General features: G+C 53.6%; 8 protein-coding genes across 8 annotated transcripts; 5 read left to right on the top strand and 3 right to left on the bottom strand.

Moving 5' to 3' along the window:
- Window positions 1-107: 107 nt before the first annotated feature.
- Window positions 108-809, bottom strand: AB675_11841 (uncharacterized protein; the record flags this gene model as incomplete). The annotated part of the gene is made up of 1 exon (XM_018140722.1): window positions 108-809. The coding sequence occupies one exon, from the start codon at window positions 807-809 to the stop codon at window positions 108-110; it is 702 nt and encodes a 233-aa protein (XP_017996771.1).
- A 1,018-nt stretch (window positions 810-1,827) lies between these two features.
- On the top strand, window positions 1,828-3,078 carry AB675_11840 (Tryptophan synthase beta chain 1; the record flags this gene model as incomplete). The annotated part of the gene is made up of 1 exon (XM_018140721.1): window positions 1,828-3,078. The coding sequence occupies one exon, from the start codon at window positions 1,828-1,830 to the stop codon at window positions 3,076-3,078; it is 1,251 nt and encodes a 416-aa protein (XP_017996716.1).
- Window positions 3,079-3,727: 649 nt separating this feature from the next.
- On the bottom strand, window positions 3,728-4,866 carry AB675_11839 (Protein qutG; the record flags this gene model as incomplete). The annotated part of the gene is made up of 2 exons (XM_018140719.1): window positions 3,728-4,560; window positions 4,671-4,866. The coding sequence occupies 2 exons, from the start codon at window positions 4,864-4,866 to the stop codon at window positions 3,728-3,730; spliced, it is 1,029 nt and encodes a 342-aa protein (XP_017996798.1).
- A 704-nt stretch (window positions 4,867-5,570) lies between these two features.
- On the top strand, window positions 5,571-6,059 carry AB675_11838 (Catabolic 3-dehydroquinase; the record flags this gene model as incomplete). Its single annotated transcript, XM_018140718.1, has 1 exon — window positions 5,571-6,059. The coding sequence occupies one exon, from the start codon at window positions 5,571-5,573 to the stop codon at window positions 6,057-6,059; it is 489 nt and encodes a 162-aa protein (XP_017996750.1).
- Window positions 6,060-6,096: 37 nt separating this feature from the next.
- On the bottom strand, window positions 6,097-8,364 carry AB675_11837 (Quinic acid utilization activator; the record flags this gene model as incomplete). The annotated part of the gene is made up of 2 exons (XM_018140717.1): window positions 6,097-8,216; window positions 8,283-8,364. The coding sequence occupies 2 exons, from the start codon at window positions 8,362-8,364 to the stop codon at window positions 6,097-6,099; spliced, it is 2,202 nt and encodes a 733-aa protein (XP_017996706.1).
- A 455-nt stretch (window positions 8,365-8,819) lies between these two features.
- Window positions 8,820-11,288, top strand: AB675_11836 (Quinate repressor protein; the record flags this gene model as incomplete). Its single annotated transcript, XM_018140716.1, has 1 exon — window positions 8,820-11,288. One exon carries the CDS (start codon window positions 8,820-8,822, stop codon window positions 11,286-11,288), a length of 2,469 nt encoding a protein of 822 aa, XP_017996761.1.
- A 218-nt stretch (window positions 11,289-11,506) lies between these two features.
- On the top strand, window positions 11,507-12,277 carry AB675_11835 (uncharacterized protein; the record flags this gene model as incomplete). Its single annotated transcript, XM_018140715.1, has 2 exons — window positions 11,507-11,722; window positions 11,846-12,277. The coding sequence occupies 2 exons, from the start codon at window positions 11,507-11,509 to the stop codon at window positions 12,275-12,277; spliced, it is 648 nt and encodes a 215-aa protein (XP_017996740.1).
- Window positions 12,278-12,778: 501 nt separating this feature from the next.
- On the top strand, window positions 12,779-13,555 carry AB675_11834 (uncharacterized protein; the record flags this gene model as incomplete). Its single annotated transcript, XM_018140714.1, has 2 exons — window positions 12,779-13,459; window positions 13,511-13,555. The coding sequence occupies 2 exons, from the start codon at window positions 12,779-12,781 to the stop codon at window positions 13,553-13,555; spliced, it is 726 nt and encodes a 241-aa protein (XP_017996799.1).
- Window positions 13,556-17,520: the final 3,965 nt, after the last annotated feature.

The following is a 17,520-nucleotide window of genomic DNA, read 5'->3' as shown; positions in this document are numbered from 1 at the left end:
GGTCTGGCGGGTTGTAATCTACAAGAGCTGCGTTGAAAAGTCGCTAGCATCAATCGATCGCTAAACATCTCATGGTATCGCTGTACATCATAGAGTGTCGTCCAAGATCACCGCTTCTCTCCCGTCTTCATCTCCGTTTCCCGCTCTTCTAGTATTCGCTTCCCTTCCACCTCCTCCCGCTTACCCGTCTCGTCTTCCTTCCGCCCGAAATTCCGCTCTAGCCACGCTTCAACCTCTCCGTCTCCTTTCCCGTCGTCCTTGATGACCATACTGCCTCTTATCCTCCTCCTCAGATCTTCCCGGCTATTGATGTCCAGCGCCCATAACGTCGCGCCTGTCCCCATCATAGCCAGACTTAGCACATTTATCGTGGCTAGATTTAGAGCCTCGAGCGCCTCTTTCTGGCCCATCAAGGTCTTGGACTGGTTTTCAATATGTGTGTGCATGTTGCTGTAGTACCCTGGCATCGAGGCCAGCCGCCTGCGGGCAAGCGCACGGCGTGTGATTATGAGGGAGAAGGCGAAGAAGATGGCGCCGCCTGAGAAGAGCATGACGTTGCGCGAGCGGCGGTCGGGCCGGGTTGTGGCCCTGTAGTCTTCTAATGGGGATACAGTGGGTGGTGTTGAGGGCGTTCTCGATGGTGGTACTTGTGTTGGCGTTCTCGATGTATTCGTAGAATCTGACACAACGGTCGGCGGCGCCTCTTCTAGTAGTCGCTTCCCTGTTGTTGACGGAGCTGTGGGAGGTGTGCTGCTCTTGTTGACATACTTGCTGTCGTTCGGGGCAAAGAAAGAAGTGAACCACGACATCGTGGCGGCGAAACTGGCAATTTTGGGCAGGCGAGACCAGAATAATAGACCGGAGTCCTCCGCGCACCGCCGCGACCAGGCAAATAGTGTACAAGAATCGAATTAAGGAGTGTATGATGCCGCACGCGATGTGGACGAGCTGCAAGGCCGCGGCTTCGTCGAAAAATCTTTGGAGATCGCGGCGTCTCGGAGACCCGATGAAAGAACGAAGGCCCCGAGAGCCGGACCCCGGCCAACGCTCTTGGCTCAACCGCCACACCCTACCTAGGTACCGATCGCTCAGTCCTCGAATTCGTCTTCAGCTTCAAGCTTGACTGTTTTCATGTTTGATGACATGTCGCTTCGGTTGTTTCCAGGGTGATACCGCCGGGCGATGTGCATCATGTATTCGATACGTGGCGGCGTATAAGACACGCCGCAGAGCTTTCCGGGCTCGGGACACCTCACGACCACTCACGTTCTCCTACAATTCACGAGCACACACACCTAGATCAACGGGGCATCAAATCTCCCCGGACCTCGCTGTCTAGCTTCAACCTTCCTGTGACACCTCCACATCGGCTTGGAAGACGTTGCAACTCGTTTGTACACCTCCTTCAGCCACTGGACGTTGATGAGTCAGAAGGACCACCAGTCTCGGCCCGTGTACTCCAAGGACTTTTCTTAAGGAGTCTTTTTTCCCATCTTGATGTCCTTCTTCTACCTCGATGCGAGTGACCAATGGGATCTGCTTGGCAATGCATCTGAACCCCGGCGAGGCTGATGGATGAGGTCAGGATGGCTTGGGAGCTCCAGAGGTGTTGCGATGTGTACGGTAGGCTAAATTGTGAGTGTTGCGGTCAAGACGTATAAATACCAGTTGAGGCCCCGCGACATCGACCTTTTGTCTTTGTCGTGACAAGCTCATTTGTACTCTGATTTTATCCTGTGCTGTCATTTCCCAACTGTCCCACTGCCCTAGACTCATTCTGCACCACGTCAAACCATCTGGTCAACCTCTCGGGGAAACATCAGCAACATGGCCTCCACACCACTCAAACGTCCCTACTTGGACCACTACCCAGATGCCTCCGGCTACTACGGACCCTTCGGCGGAAACCACTATCCTCCATCGCTACGACCCCACTTAGACGCACTCACAGAAGCCTACAATTCCCTCCGCCACGACCCCAACTTCATCAGCACCCTTCATGAGGTTCGCAAGACGCTTCAAGGCCGGCCCACTCCGCTGCATTACCTCGCAAACACCAGCGCCCAGGTCAAAGGCGCACAAATCTACGCCAAGCGCGAAGACCTAAACCACACCGGCGCCCACAAAATAAACCACTGCGTCGGCTTCGCCCTCCTCGCTCTCCACATACACAAATCCAAACTCATCGCCGAAACCGGCGCCGGCCAACACGGCGTCGCCCTCGCCACCGCCGCAGCGTATTTCGGGCTGGAGTGTGAGGTGCATATGGGCGCAATCGATGTACAGAAGCAGGCCAGCAACGTAGGGCGGATGCGGCTTCTGGGAGCCAAAGTCGTGGCCGCCGGAGCGAAGGAGGATCGGGCAGATGGGGCAGGGAATCTAAAAGACGCCTCCGACTCGGCGTTTCAAGCGTACACGGCACAGGCAGAGACGAGTTTGTATGCGATTGGGAGCGCGATTGGGCCGCATCCGTTTCCGTGGTTGGTGAGGGAGTTTCAGGCTACTGTTGGAGTTGAGGCACGCGAGCAATTTTTGGACATGAGTGGGGGAGTGTTGCCGGATCATGTGGTGGCGTGTGTGGCGGGCGGTTCGAATGCGCTGGGCATGTTTACCGCGTTCGTGGACGACGAAGACGTGACTCTGCACGCAGTCGAGCCGCTTGGCACATCTTCAAATGCTGGCCAGCATGCAGCGACGTTGTCATTTGGGAGGCCCGGGACGCTGCATGGGGCGCAGTCAATCGTCATTCAGAATGAGGATGATAGTCCTGCACCCGTTCGCTCGATTGCTTCAGGCCTAGTCTATCCCGGCGTCGGACCCGAGATCGCCCATCTGCATCACGCCGGCAGGATCAAAGTCGCCACAATAACCGACGACGAAGTCATCAATACATTCTTCCGCATGGCGAAGCAGGAGGGGATCATTGTCGCGTTGGAGAGCGCGCACGCGCTGGCGTACGCGATCAAGTTGGCGAAGGAGAGGCCGAGTACGGAGAAGATACTGGTGAATCTGAGTGGGAGGGGGGATAAGGATGTTGATTATGTCCTTGAGAAGTATGGGGATCGGCTTGGACGGTAGAGTGGGAGTTTCGTTGGGATGGCGCTGGACGAAATCGCAGTTTTTGCAATAACAATGTATTGATGCTCTGGATGATGAAGCGGTTTCAGGCCCCGCTTCGCCGTAAATTCATCACCGGGAAAATCGAAGACGGAGACTGAAGCCTATGACGCAGAGGTCTTGCTGCGTGCGTCAACAAGACGGATTGCGAAACGTAACATGCCAAGACAGCCTCGCCGGCGCCTCAACAAGGCAAGCTTACCGAGCCGAGCAGCAGCGAGGTCATTTGTCCCAGAAAAGCAGGCCACCTTCCGTATTGGGAAGGATCTCCAACTTCTGTCGGTTTATCCAAAAACTGTAAAAAATCATGTAAATTTCCAAAATGTGATTTTCCAAAATGTGCACCAGCAGAAAGTCTTGGCAAAAGTTCTGATAGAAGTTGGTTTGCTTTGGTTGAGGAAAGTATGCTTGCTCTTTCTTTAATTGACAATGGGAGAATGCTGCATGAGGCTCGGTATGCTGAAGCGAACGCATGCGTCTTATCGACCACAGCATGCGTTCGCTTCGGCATACCGAGCTTCATGCAGCATTCTCACGTTTGTTCGTCTTCGTTATGATGGCTCTACGCCATCGAACGTGGCTACAGGATCCATCGAGTCCGTTCCAGAGCTTATGCCCCAGGTCGACTATAATCCAGCCGCCGAACCCGTTTCCATACCTCCTTCACAACCCTGACCTGTGATTGTCTGCCCGTCTCGCTCCCATCCCTCGCATCCGTCGCCGGCCGTATCGCCAGGTACAGCCTCCCGCCGAGCTTCACCGCCGGCACATCCGTCCATTCCTCCCACTTCTCATCTTCCGGGGGATTCGCAGTCGTCACAAGTCCACCTGCTTCGTTGAGTAGACATATGCCTGCGGCGACGTCCCACTCCCAACAGCCACCCTCCCACCAGATATCAACGCTGCCCATGGCTGTGTACGCCAGATCCATGGTCGCGGAACCTAGGCTGCGGACGCCGTGCACCATACCTCCTAAACCATCGCGCCCGGAAGGTTCCGTTGCCATAGTAAGAAAGGAGTCGACTTTACGGCCGAGATTACTCTCCTTGCTGTCGCGTCTATCTTTGCCCCACTCACACGCGAAAATGCACCGCCGCGGCGCATCTTTCGGTAGGGGGCCGATATTCTTCCCCAATAACGGCAACCTTGTCGATTCATTCAACCACGAGCCCTTCCCGGAACAAGCACTGAAGAGTTGGTTCAACAAGGGCGCATTGATGACGCCGATTACAGGGACATGGTTGTGGACCAAAGCGATGGAGACGCAGAACATGGGAAAGCCATGCGTGAAGTTGACAGTGCCGTCGAGAGGGTCGATTATCCAGGTTGGGCGGGAATCGACGAGGTAGTCTTTGGATTGGCCGGCCGAGTAGGTTTCTTCGCCTATGAAGGCGTGTGAGGGGTATCTTTCAGACACTGCGGTGTGAATGAATGCTTCGACTTCTGCGCATGGATGGTGGGCGTCAGTGGATGGATTTGAATTTGGAATGGCTTCAGTCTGGCACTCCGGTGTGGCAACGGCGATGGCCTGGGTGGAATAGAAGGTCACGCACCATGATCGACCTCAGTGACGATGTCGACGGCATTCATTTTCTCAATCTGCTCTTCGTTCTCATGACTCTCTGCTCGCCGCCTCTCCAGACCTTTCACCAAGAGTGCTCCGGCATCCTTGCCAAGTTGTATTGCGAAAGGGTAGATCTCATCCAGATCCAGCTGTTCCATACCAGGCGTTATCTGGTCAACGGACATCGTGGCGGCCAGAGCGACCAGCCAGCTGTGGTGCGAGACAGTCGTCCGTCGCCGGGAGCGAGGTGCTGTGCTCGCAAGCCACTTCTTGTGCAGCCTTACGCCGTTCTCGACGTGTACATGGACCAGCCACGTAGCGTCACTATGCTGAGATGGGGATATTGCACGCCAATGGCCTCAGACGCGACATTGCTAGATTGTTCGACTCATTGGCGGATAGCACCGGCTATCAAAGCATCAGATCCGGCGTTGACGACCAATACATAAGACCGCAGAGCCGCCACTGTTTTCCGTGTAGACTATGACACGATCTGGGTGAGCGAGGTGAGGTGTCGGAGGCGTACGGAGAAGACCTTAGCCGAAAGCTGTCGCGGGGCGTGCTCGAGCGGGGCCGGTGCGGAGAACCACTGCTGTGAAGGACGTTCACTGACGGATGGGTACAGGTACATGACCTTAAGCTGAATGTCGTTCGGTGGTCCTCAAACGAAACAGCACTGGATCATCTGCCTTTCGCATCTTGCTAGACAGCAGCAATTGCATCCGCCGGCATACCGTACAGCGTAGGAAAGAACGAGCTTCTTAGGACTGCTTGGCAGCGACTAATGAAATTGTGCACTCGTTACGACTGCTGAGTACGCTGAGCACCGGAGAAGCGTGGACTGCTAGAAGGTTGCAACAGGAAGCGGACGCTGAAGCAAACACACAACATGGCATCATCAGAACAACCATCAGCCACCGGCAAGAAAATCCTCTTCATCAACGGCGCCAACCTCAACCTCCTAGGCACCCGAGAACCACATCTATACGGCTCCGTCAGCCTTCCCGACATCGAAGCCAGCATCAAGTCTCGAGGAGAGAAGCTCGGCATCCAGATTTTGACTTTTCAGTCCAATCACGAAGGCGCCATCGTAGATCGCATTCAGGAGGCTCGATTGGAAAAGGTCGATGCGATTGTTCTGAACCCTGGAGGCTACACCCACACCAGCGTGGTCATTCGGGATGCGCTGCTGGGTGTGTCTATTCCGTTCATCGAGTGCCATGTGAGCAATGTCCATGCTAGGGAGCCGTGGAGACACGAGAGCAAATTCCACGACAAGGCCGTGGCGGTGATCTGTGGTCTGGGTGCTTATGGATACGTGGCGGCATTGGAGTATTGGGCCTGGAAGTTTGCCGATGGGCCAATGAAAGGCATTTGAGATAATTACAGGACAGAGTCTGGTAGCAGTGCTGGCTTCATCCGTTCCAGATAGGTAGTCCCGCCATATCGAAGTTCTGCTGATCAAAGTCTGCCATGGTCAGGTCGGACATGTGCCGTTGTGGCATTGGTTGTTGAGTTTCTATTTCCGCATTGCTGGAGAAGACCCGGTCGGGATCGTTACAGAATTCCTCAAAAGCTTGCATATCATTGAATCCGAAATCTTTCAATCCTTGATTTCGTCCTGTAGCCCACTCAGTTGTGTCTAGCTGTGCCATCTCGTGGAAAAGTGCATCGATCTCGTCGCCCTGAAAGCTTGGAGAGGTAGCGATGGATGGGTTGTAGACAGTTGGCAATGAGCCATGCGTCGCAGGCATGACTAGTCCTCCGTTTGGTACCATAGCTGGCGCTGTCGGAACATCAATGCTGCTGTTCCAGAAGTCTTGCGGCGTACGCTCGAATACGTTGTTAGCGGCATCGGGGCCTGCGGTTGTGATGGGTGGAGACTGGTTTGTCATGACGTTCATTGGTTGGGCAAATGGGTCTGCGGGGAAGAACGATCTTCTGGCTAGAGACGTGCTGCCATTTCGTTTCAATGGTTGTAGAGATGGATCGATTATACTGCCAGCCACTGTATCTCTCGTGACGACTAGCAGATTTCGTTCGGCCTCCTGTGGACTGCCTCCGAGATGTTCGTCCAGTGCTTTAAACATCGATGCATGCTTGATCGATGATATGAGGTCGATGCCACTTTGTAGCTCGTTCATCTCGTGTATTACGCCGGTGTATAAGCCTGTCAACCAGCTCGGTACGACAATGACACCTGCTGCGAGCTCTGCATCATCAAGGCTCTTCTTGGCGGCGGCTAACGGAGGTATAGTCGAATTGACATGATCAGGATGAGATGCCGTAACGTAAGCGAGGGTCAGGAGGTGGGCGACCTTCAAAAAAGTTTGATGTGGGGGACCAACATCGGCTGCGGTCAGGCGAGCACCACGTGGATATGCCCCAGCGAGTGTATTGAGATTTCCCAAAGCTTGCTCTGTCCGGTCTCGTGCAGGAATGGGGGTACCTGGTAGCTGACAGACGAAGTCGCTCAGTATTCCAGACAGCTTGGTCAAGTTGTTGAAGCAACTTATGATGAAAGCAGGCTCCGACGTGCCCTGCCACGGTTCCCATTCTTCATTGCCATCTTCGTGCAGGAATGCATCAGATGGCAAGTCGTCTCTCCGACACTGAGGACGCCTGCGTAGTCGAATGCCAACTAGCGTATCAAGAATTAAGCAGCCTTGACGAGCTGCCGTCTGATCTCGAGTCACCTGACCCGTCTTCTCAGACAGATCTGTCAGAACTCGGGCTGCGAGTCCAACAGACCGCCAAGCAGATTCCCATGCGCCAGTGTGAATATCAGATAATGCGAGTAATAGAAGGGCTTGAACATGGCCAATCTTGAAAGCACCTGACAGTCCAGGAATGCACTGCCTGGCAATGTCGAAGAGACTGGTAGGAAGGGAATCAGGCTCACCGAGCCCCCCCAGCTTGGTAGTGCACGCCATGGCTGCTGCAAGCACTGCGAGATCGTCATTGTCGTGGCTGATCTGAGTTCCACCTCGTGTTTGCTCATAGCATGACCTGAGGACTTTGGGACGATCCAGGATCGGGAAATATGCATGAATCGAGCCAAAGTAACGCCCAAGAATTTCTGAAGTCGCAGTGGGCAAGCTGATTGTGCTCATCGTCAACGTCCGCCGACTCAACGAGACTTCTCCACTGGCTTCTTTGTCACACAGAGCATACTTTGTTGGGAGTATAGTGGCTAGATCTCCTATGTGGTCGTTGTCTTCATCGTCCTCGTGGTCTCGCTTGCGTTTCGATCCAGCGGCAGCTGTTTGAGCTTCTACACCAGTAAGGAAGGTCTCGAGTTCCGAGAAGACCCGGGAGTCTTTCCACTTCGAATGTAGCTCTTCACCTACCTCGCGGTGATTCCAGATGCTCGTGAGCAGTGGGCGGTCTTGTTGCAGCGTACTGATCAACAGATCCTCCAATCCCTCGATGCGGGAAAAGCTGACGGCCCACAACTTCTCGATGGCTCGTACATAGCCCTCTGGCAGACCCCTTTTCTTTGTTGCGGTGTCATATACGCAGACTGTTTCTGCGCCTATGCAATTCGAGCAGGATGGAGTTGTTCCATCACATTTATCTTTCCTGGCTCTGCATCGCGTACATGCTCGAGATACTCGAGTGCGTGCCTTTGTGACGCCACTGTCGTCCTCTGCTGTTTTGGTTCTCTTTGCTCCATTCTGCATGGTCAGACGCTACCGCTGTCGTAGATCGAAGGTCGGGATATCTGAGATGACGACGCCTTGAGTGCGGACCGCGCAAGACGCTGTCATCTCGACAGGAGGCGTCACAAGCTCCAATGCGGTTCAGTGACCATTCCAACTGCGCTGAATGAAGCTCGATCAGAGGACGGAGCAGATGCAGGCAAAGGTCTGTCGCGACTTCTTGATGCAGGCTTGGCAAGAGCTGCGCAACTTCCCGCGGGAAACTGGAAACGGAAAGAGTGTCCTCCTCTCGGCGGATGGGTCACAACTTCCGAATCTTCATGCATAGGAGATCATCCTGATTCTTGCACTTCCGATCGCAGTCACGAGCGATTGAGGCGGGCCTTGTCGTTGGTGCCATCGCGGAACCCCAGTCGCGTCATGGCGGCGTCCATACTGCTACCTGATCTGTAGACATCGGCTGGGATCTGGGAGCAATGACGAGACACTCTTCCGAGGAGCGCGCCATTCGCTCAGCTCCATCGTCGCCTTATATCCCAAACAGGACGCTGGCCTTGGGACATGATGGTGTCCGCACAAGTGGTCAAAACACTCCATCAGCCGCCACCACTAATCGGACCTTCCACCCCGACGCCTCAGTCGTTCTTGTTGGAATTCGTGGCAGTGGGAAGCGGTCGCTCGGACTGATCGCTGCGGCTGCTCTGGGACGTCGCTTTATCACTGAGGACCATTTCTTCCAGCTTACTACCGGCTTCTCGAGGCAGGACTTCCTCAAGAATCATGGCAGTGAGCTATTTCACCAGAGCGATGTTGAGGTTACGCGAAAGATGCTTGAGGAAAATAAGCATCACTGCGTGATAGACTGTGGGCTGGGAAGTATGACAAGCAGCTTGCAGGATTATCTGAGGCTCTACTGTATGACCAACCCTGTCGTCTACATTATGCGAGATATGGTGCAGATCAAGTCACTACTCAATCTGGGGGACAGATCTGTCAAGCTGCTCGAAGCTGGGGATCCCAGCCATCGAAAGTGCTCAAATTTCGAATACTACAACTTGCAGGATGATACAGCAGACGAAGGAAGCGACGAGACCGCTGACCGTTCTTCACCCACATACTCCTTCAAGCTGAGACACGCTCAGGAGGATTTCTCTCGTTTTGTTCGTCAGATCACAAATACTGCTCCGAATTACTCGTCAACATTCTCCATCGATGCTCCTCTGGAGACTAGGGCATACACGCATGCTCTCGAAATACCACTGTCCAGACTCACGGATGAGCTTGACATATCGGCCCTCGAGGTCGCTGGAGATCTTGTTGATATCATCATCGACAAGTGGAATGGTCACATGTCCAAGGTCTTCAGCAAGGCTGTTGCGTCGGTTCGGCGGCACATTGGTGTTCCAGTCTGCGTGACAAACCGCGCCACTGAGCTTGGGATCGATCTACGCATGGCCATCATCAATCACGCTCTTCGCACTGGTGTGGAATACGTAGCTATCGACCTAGATCGCGAAAGGAATCTCATCCCATCTGTGCTTGCAATGAAAGGTCCGAGCAGAATCATCGGTACTGTACAACGGAGAATACCCACTGGACAAGATTGGCGAGACCACAAATTAGTCGAGCTCGCTCAAGCCGCTGTTTCTGCCAAGTGCGACTCTGTTCGCATCATTGTGCCAGCTTTGTCACGGAATGATCTGTCAAGCGTTCTCTGGCTCCGAGAAGAGCTGCAATCCAAATTGAAGCCGACAGTACCTGTCACCATTTTTGCCTCAGGAAGCCTCGGACGAGCTTCGCAGATGCTCAACACTCACATGACGAGCGTGACTCATCCGATACTCAAGGCTGGAAATGATCAATTCGCGCCAATTCTAACATCTGCGCAATTGCTCCAAGCGCTGGGCTCTTCCTTTATGCTCGATGCCTTACAGTTCTGTATCGTTGGTGCCAACGTGTCGCAGTCGCTATCTCCAGTAATGCACAACGCTGCGTATGAGGCCACCGGGCTTAGTCACTCATACACCCTAAAGAATATTATTAGCTGGGACGAGGTGGAAGCTCTTGCCGCAGACGATTGCTTTGGAGGCGCCAGTGTTATACAGCCATGGAAAGTCAAAGCCATGGAGAAGGTATCTTCCCTAAGTCACCACGCAAGAGCCATCGGGGCCGTCAACACTCTTATTCCACTTCGCAAAGATGCCAACGGCAGAATGCCGCCTCTTGCTACTCAGGCATACAATCGCAACCAGGCTGGTCCAATAGCTGCATGGCATGGTGACAACACGGATTTCATCGGCATCAAGGTCTGCTTGAGCCGGAGTTTGTCACCGCGTAACGTGATTCAGCCGAAGACGACGGGCTTGGTCGTTGGTGCGGGTGGTATGGCGCGAGCAGCCGTATATGCTATGCTCCAGCTGGGCTGCAAAAACGTCTTCATCTACAATCGGACACTTGCTAACGCTAGGGCCGTGGCAAGTCACTTCATGAGCCAGTCCTCAAGAGACGGAAAGGCGCCATCATCTGCTGCAGGTGGTCTGAATGTGCTGGTACTGGAAAACCTCGAACAAGCTTGGCCGTCTGGATTCGCAATGCCGACAATGGTCGTATCCTGTGTCACGCATGAACGAATCGACGGCAACACCGAAGCAGTGTTCAAGATGCCAAAGCAGTGGCTCGAGTCTCCCTCTGGAGGCGTTGTTGTCGAGATGGCATACAACCACGTAACTGCACTTGTACAGCAGATCACGCAATTCCGAGTCGAAACTGGCATTCCATGGGTCGTGGTTCCGGGAGTTGAGACTCTGATCGAGCAAGCTGTTGCGCAGTTTGAGATTATGGTTGGTCGTCGCGGGCCCCGATCTGTGATGACGGCGGCTGTCAAGTCTGTCATGAACGACAAGCGATACTTGACCGACTTTGGATCCTGGAGGGCTTCAGATTGATAGCTCCGTATCGACGACGTTAGAGCCCGCCTGGTCCAGCTGAGTGCGAGTTCGGGCACATCGGTCGTCAAGTCTGTGAGGATGCGGTTTTATCTTCACTTCGAGCACAGATTGATTCATGAGTCAAGATCAAGCGCGTCACCGTTTTCAGGCTCTCCGCTGCTGGCCGGACGTGTCGAAAAGCCTTGGCAGCGACCACCGGATAAGCGAGCTTCACGATGAATCAAGCATTCGCTCCATCGGCCGGGCACTTTGTCGACTTCTACACCGCCATGGCTACGAATCAATCAAATCGATTGCTCAACCTCCCAGGCGAACTCCAAACTGCAATCTACAAGCTGATCATGCCACGTCGGAGGATCGTGTTATTCCTCCAAGAACCGGACCTCGATCGGTACAGACCGGGTCACTTGCAGTGGCTGTCTAGAATGATGGTAAGCATGTCACCCTCCAGTGATGGGGACCGAGACCTGTACAATATTTCGTCTGGCTGTGTCCGACATCGTCTCCTTCGACCGGGACAATGCAAGAATGGAAGTGCTGATGAACGCTTCCAGGGACCACCTTCGTCACGACGAGGCCGACTGCGTCGTCTCTGCTCAGTATTTATCTGGTACACGTTCGGTGCTGGGAGTCGAGCCCAGTTCCTGCGTGTTATTCGACTTTTCCCAACTTGCAAGGCCATGTATCTTGCGCTGAAGCCCATGATCTGGGATCTGGTGACAGTGGTGTTATACGCTGACTGGACTCTCGCCATGCAGTTCTGGACTGTCAGAGAAAAGATCGCAAGTCGCAACTATCCTTTGAGGTACCTCGACATTCGAAAAGCAAGTGCAAGGTTCATCCGGAAAGAACTCAAGCGGTTGATCATGTGCTTTCGGCAGCTCAAAATGGTCACTATACTTCCAGATTGCAAGACGTGGCATATGTTGCTTGCAATCGTGGAGATTGGGAAACAATGCGGACTGTCGAATGCATACGTTATGTGAAGGGAGCCAACACGGACCGGGGCTGTGCGCATGCACGTGGTTGGCCAACGGGGCTTGAAAGTGGTAAGTGTGTCGAGTCTATACATTTCAACGTGCTCGCTGAGACTTGTGAACACAGTGGGTCAGCTTTGACACAGCATATGGACACCGATCACCCCGAGTGAATGGTCACTCTGTCAAGACGTCGCTTTTGCGTCGTTGTGGGAACTTTGTGAAGTCATGGACTGGATGGTCAAGCCATGAAGTTGAATGTGGTCTCCGTCGTCGTGGACCCGAGGAATCGAGCAGTCAACAACTCGCACACTCTAAGTGTCACGATTCCACCTTCACTTCAGGCATCGTTGAAGCCGCATCTCATGAGTCAGGCAAATGCCGAGTCTGCCTTGTCTTGGCAACGGCTGTTCATCACTTGCACGTTTCCATCCTTCTGAGATCGCCTTTTGACTACCGACCTACTTCCATCTTCCAGCCCCTCGCCTACCCTCGCGTTGCTACGCAAGTATGGTAGCCGACACACCCAACACGTTGGTCACGATCCCAAAGGAGATTCGCGATCTCATATTGGCAAACCTCCTTCCAAAAAGCGCAGTCCAAATCGAGTTGAAGACGGTGCGGGTACGACGCCATCCAGCTCAGCATAAGCCAGGGAACGCTTCGCAGAATAAAGCCGATTGTTCAGAGTACCGTACCTACCTACGCATCGATGCCGACGAATCGAAATGGCTCAACACCAATTCTGAGCTCGCTGCCTTCAATGCTGCACTGTCCGTTGTACACGTTTGCAAGCAACTTCGCATCGACTTGTGGCGACAACTTTGGGAATCGGTCACAGTGGTCAACGTGGACGCCGAGAAGGCTCTTCTATTGCGAAACATGTTCGAACCACAATCATGTCCTGTGAAGAGACTTCTCATTACGGACAGAAGTCTTATCGCGGATATTGAACGTCCGACAACCTTTCGCAAAGCGCTTGTCAAGATCACCAATACCATGAAAGACCTCGAAGTTGTTACCGTACACTATAGCCCTCATTCTCGTCTTACAGACAGTGGAATGGGGAGGCTGGCCACTGATTTTGATTCATCAAATCTGACGCACATCTATGTCGTCCCCTCGCCTCGTAGTCCGCGACATTTCAGGCGTGTGCAGCTCACCATTGATGGGGTGGCTGCCCCAGATGATGTGAGTATTCTCCTCATTGCCGAACAGGCGTGGGTGCTAACGAAATTCCAGATGCAGAAGTACGAGCCCTCGTCAGAAGACGTAGCAGAGCTATGATAGCTTAGCACTTTTTCAACGCAGTCGACCTTGTCTACTCGTTCACGGGGATTGGCTTTGAAGCGCGTGCTGTCTGCTGGGTCGCGCGTTGGCTCGGCGTCTAGAAGACAGCTCTGCTATCAGACGTCGACAATCGATGAGCGCAGTCGTTGGATGGGTGGCGAATACGCAGGCAACGAAGGATGGAGAGTTGGCTCCCTCGACTAAGGACCGTGCTAGTACCAGGAGTGAATAGGACCATCCGGTCCATGATATTTTGTATTCAGTCGCTTGCTAATCGCGTTTCCGCTCTCTGCGAAAATGGCAGCCAACCCGCCGAATCCGCCGCTTCGACTACCCGTAGAGATACTTACCATGGTTGTCGGGAACCTTCTGTCAAGGCACACTCGTCATCGACATGCAGAAGATACAAAGCAGATGGATTGCTACCCCAGGGTACCGCTCCACCCACCCCGAGGCCATCGCCACATTCAAGCGCGCTCTTCCTGCCCTGCATATCTGCAAGACAATTTGACGGTACGCATGGTGGCGTCTCTGGGACTTGGTCACGCTCAAGAACATCCAAACCGCCGATCCGCTGCTCTTGCAAGCCATATTCAAGCCCGAGGGATGTCCAGAGGGGATGGAAGGTTGTCCGATGAAAATGATTCTCTTCGCAGATCTTGGAACCTGGGCTCGATATTGCCCGAGAGCGTCCGACATGATCAGTGCTCTTCGGCGCCTCGAATCTGTAACTATCAATGTGTATCCGCGCCGGGATGCGAATAGGGTCCTGGAGATCTTCATATGCGACTTTCAGCCTTCCCGCTCGCGCAACGTTTACGTACGAAAGTCACAGCGTCGTCGAGAGCCTCAACAAGAGATACAATTCTGCCTGGACGGAGTGACAGCCCCTGCGCAAGTGCAATCGCACCTCATTATCGAAGGCCATTTGTCTGAGGCAGTAAGTGCACCATCGCCAGGAAAATTACTCGTTTGTAGCTGATAGGTGACTAGGACCTAAAATACTTGAAGAAGCAAATCTGGGGCGCGGGCCATCGCGGCCGACACAGGTGCGAGTCGCCCTGAACCTCTCCTCTACGGGTGCGATCTGTGGCCTCAGAGGGACGATCGACATAAGTGCGCCAAGTCGAGTCGTCGTTTGATCAAGGGTATGCGAGGCCACAACGACGAGTTACAAGGATGCAATAGACGAAGGACAAGGTTCACGGAGCACAAAGCGCCGCGCGTTCGGAGTGAGAGCGACGCTCATGCTGAAGGCCAAGAACGCTATCTGCCAGAGATCAATGATCAGCCTTCGATCGCTTGCGCACTACGACTCCCGGCAGGGCGGAAAATCGGCACGGAAACCTCTTCCAGCAGCACGCGTACTCTTGGCAATCTATGGGTGTGGTGGAGCTGGATCTGATAAACGTCCACCCAAGGATCTGGGTGCGGTCGCACAGATCTACAGATCGCCTGGGAACGGTGTTTGTCAAGCATCGCACCCCAGGAAGTCTCGAAATTGGGCACATATTCATGCACAGGGAATGCCTACCTGCGAAATGGCGGAAATGCATCTCCGGCAGCGCGACGATCGTCGTGGGAGACTTCCTGGTCAGTCATTTTGACCTCCACGTCTCTCAGATCGTGCCACTTATAAGTACATGGCTTCAGCGGTAGCTTGCAGACTCGGAAGTCTATATCGTGGGAATATCCCTAGCGCAAACTTACTGAGTTGGATCTTGTGTTGCGAGTATCACGCCACCTGCATCTGCCATCTATCACGCCACCGTCGTCCCTCTAGCTACCGCCGTCCATCTAGCTACCTCATAGACCCTTCAACTTCGCCGTCATTTTGCAGCTTGTCGCTCCAGCACTCGGACATCATGATCAACTACTCACGGACAATGCTCGGGCCCAAACCTGTATCACCCAGACCGGAGAACCCAAAACCATGGCCAGGGATCTCTTAATACTTCTCGCGGCAGCTTCTCGTCTCGTGAATCGAGATTCCGGCGGCAAGAGCGTACTGTAGCCGGTCGCCTTCAAGTCTGCCGCGCAGTGTATAGACATGGAGGCACTGGTGGAAATTCATGGTCAGGATGTCGGTATGGTCAGCAACTTGGCAGAGTCCACGTCCACCCCGCCACAGAGTCCGTTCCTGGGCGAGAAATACGCTGAGAAGTTGATGCTGTTCAGCAGCCGGTGGTGTCACTACTTGCCGGGCAGCCACGTTCCACCGCAGCAGCCACCAGTCACGTGGCTCAAGTCTGCCTCTTCTTGGCGACCCTCACAGATTGCTTTCACCTTCAATCATCATTCGACCGCTGGAAGACTGTCTGGCAAGTTCCGACTCGTTCTTTATCCTTGGCGCTCGACTCGATCTCCTCGCAATTTTGGGCAGACATGTTGGGCGACGATCCGAAAACGTTTCTCGCGATTCCTCAGGAGGTTCGAGACTTGGACCTGAGATATTATTCTGAGACGAATGGTTTTCATAGTTCTGAAGTCGACCGAGATGCAAGTTTTTTCAACAGCTCAGAATCCGGAAACGTCCTTAAGAGTCACGCTCTCTCGAGTGTCCGTGCGCATCGAAGACCATGCGAGCCGCACATACTCTCTGAACCCTCTCGACACCTTCAAGCTTACACTCGTCCTGCTACACGTTTGCAAGCAGCTACGCACTGAAACGTGGTGGCATGTCTGGAACCCCGTGACGTTTGCCAATGACCGACCCGAACGCCTCCCGCTCCTGCAAGATGTGTTAGATCCGCAGGAATGTCCCTTCAAGAGAATGTTGATCCACTGCAGCTTTCGCCCGTGCTTACGGCCTCAGCGGATGAAAGCTGTCAGAGCTCTGGGCAACCTTGAACTTGTGACCATAAGTATCCCATTGTGGTATCGGAAACGCCACTTTCTCGCAAAACTTGCGCAGCACGCCCAGCCCTCACGTTTACTGAAAGTCTACGGCCGATGCTCTCTTCACAAAGGATTCGATACGATGCAGCTCACCATCGACGCGGTGGTTGCTGATGATGCCATGGGTGTTCTCCCCATTGACCAACAGGCGTAGGCACGAACAAGCATTCAGATGCATAAGGTCCAGCCTTTGTCGGAGGTGGCAGCATAGCTACGATAGCCTCGACCTTTTCAATGCATTCGAGCTTGTCTCAATGCCTACAGCCCTCCAGTCTACGACATGTCTGCTGGGACGAATGGCGGGTAAAGATTTGGTCAAGAGCTCTCTACCAGATGTCGACAAGGAACAAGGGCGGTTGTAGGACTGTCAAAAGGGGACACACGAACGTCAGGAAGCTTATACTACCTAACCAGGACAGTGCTAGTACCAGACATAAACGTGCTTCTGGGACTGAGTCGAATGCTGGTCAACAAATTGCAGCACTGCGGTGGTGTATAGACAGAAGCGAGGAATAGCCGCCGAAGGCAGTAGACTTGTTGGCAGCTACATCTAGAGTTGCGTAGAGTCTCTGGTTGGGATCTATGAAGTTACATGCGATGGATAGCAACCCCGGAGATTGAGCGAATCAACTGCTGTTCGCTACACAGGTATGGCTTTTTGGTGTGCCCGAATCCGAAAGTCACAACTACTGTCGCCAGTCAGGTGAAATACACCATCGACAGATCGCATGAATCGCATATTGGTCACAGCACGACTCATATTGATGGTCTGCGCGTATGTATGGTGGAAGTTTCAGAATTCCGCGAGTTCAGTGCAAATGCCAGCATCACCAGGTCACGTTGTCTTGGCAAATCCACGAGTCGACTTCACCCTTGTAGCCGTCACCCGCTGCATACCGGTGCAAATGTGCTTCGCTGCTTGGGTCACGCTCCTTCTATTCCCAGCAGACTCTACCTACCCCATATGACGGCCGACGCATAGATTGTGCAGATCGAGGTATACCATGTGACCCTTGATTTGATATCAGCAAATCTTCCTCCAATGTACAGTGTATTTATCTATC

Source organism: Cyphellophora attinorum (genome assembly GCF_001299255.1).
Source record: "Cyphellophora attinorum strain CBS 131958 chromosome Unknown Contig28, whole genome shotgun sequence".
Classification (NCBI taxonomy): Eukaryota; Fungi; Ascomycota; class Eurotiomycetes; order Chaetothyriales; family Cyphellophoraceae; genus Cyphellophora; species Cyphellophora attinorum.
Note: the sequence above shows the minus strand (reverse complement) of the source record. Positions and strands in the feature narration are given on the sequence as shown.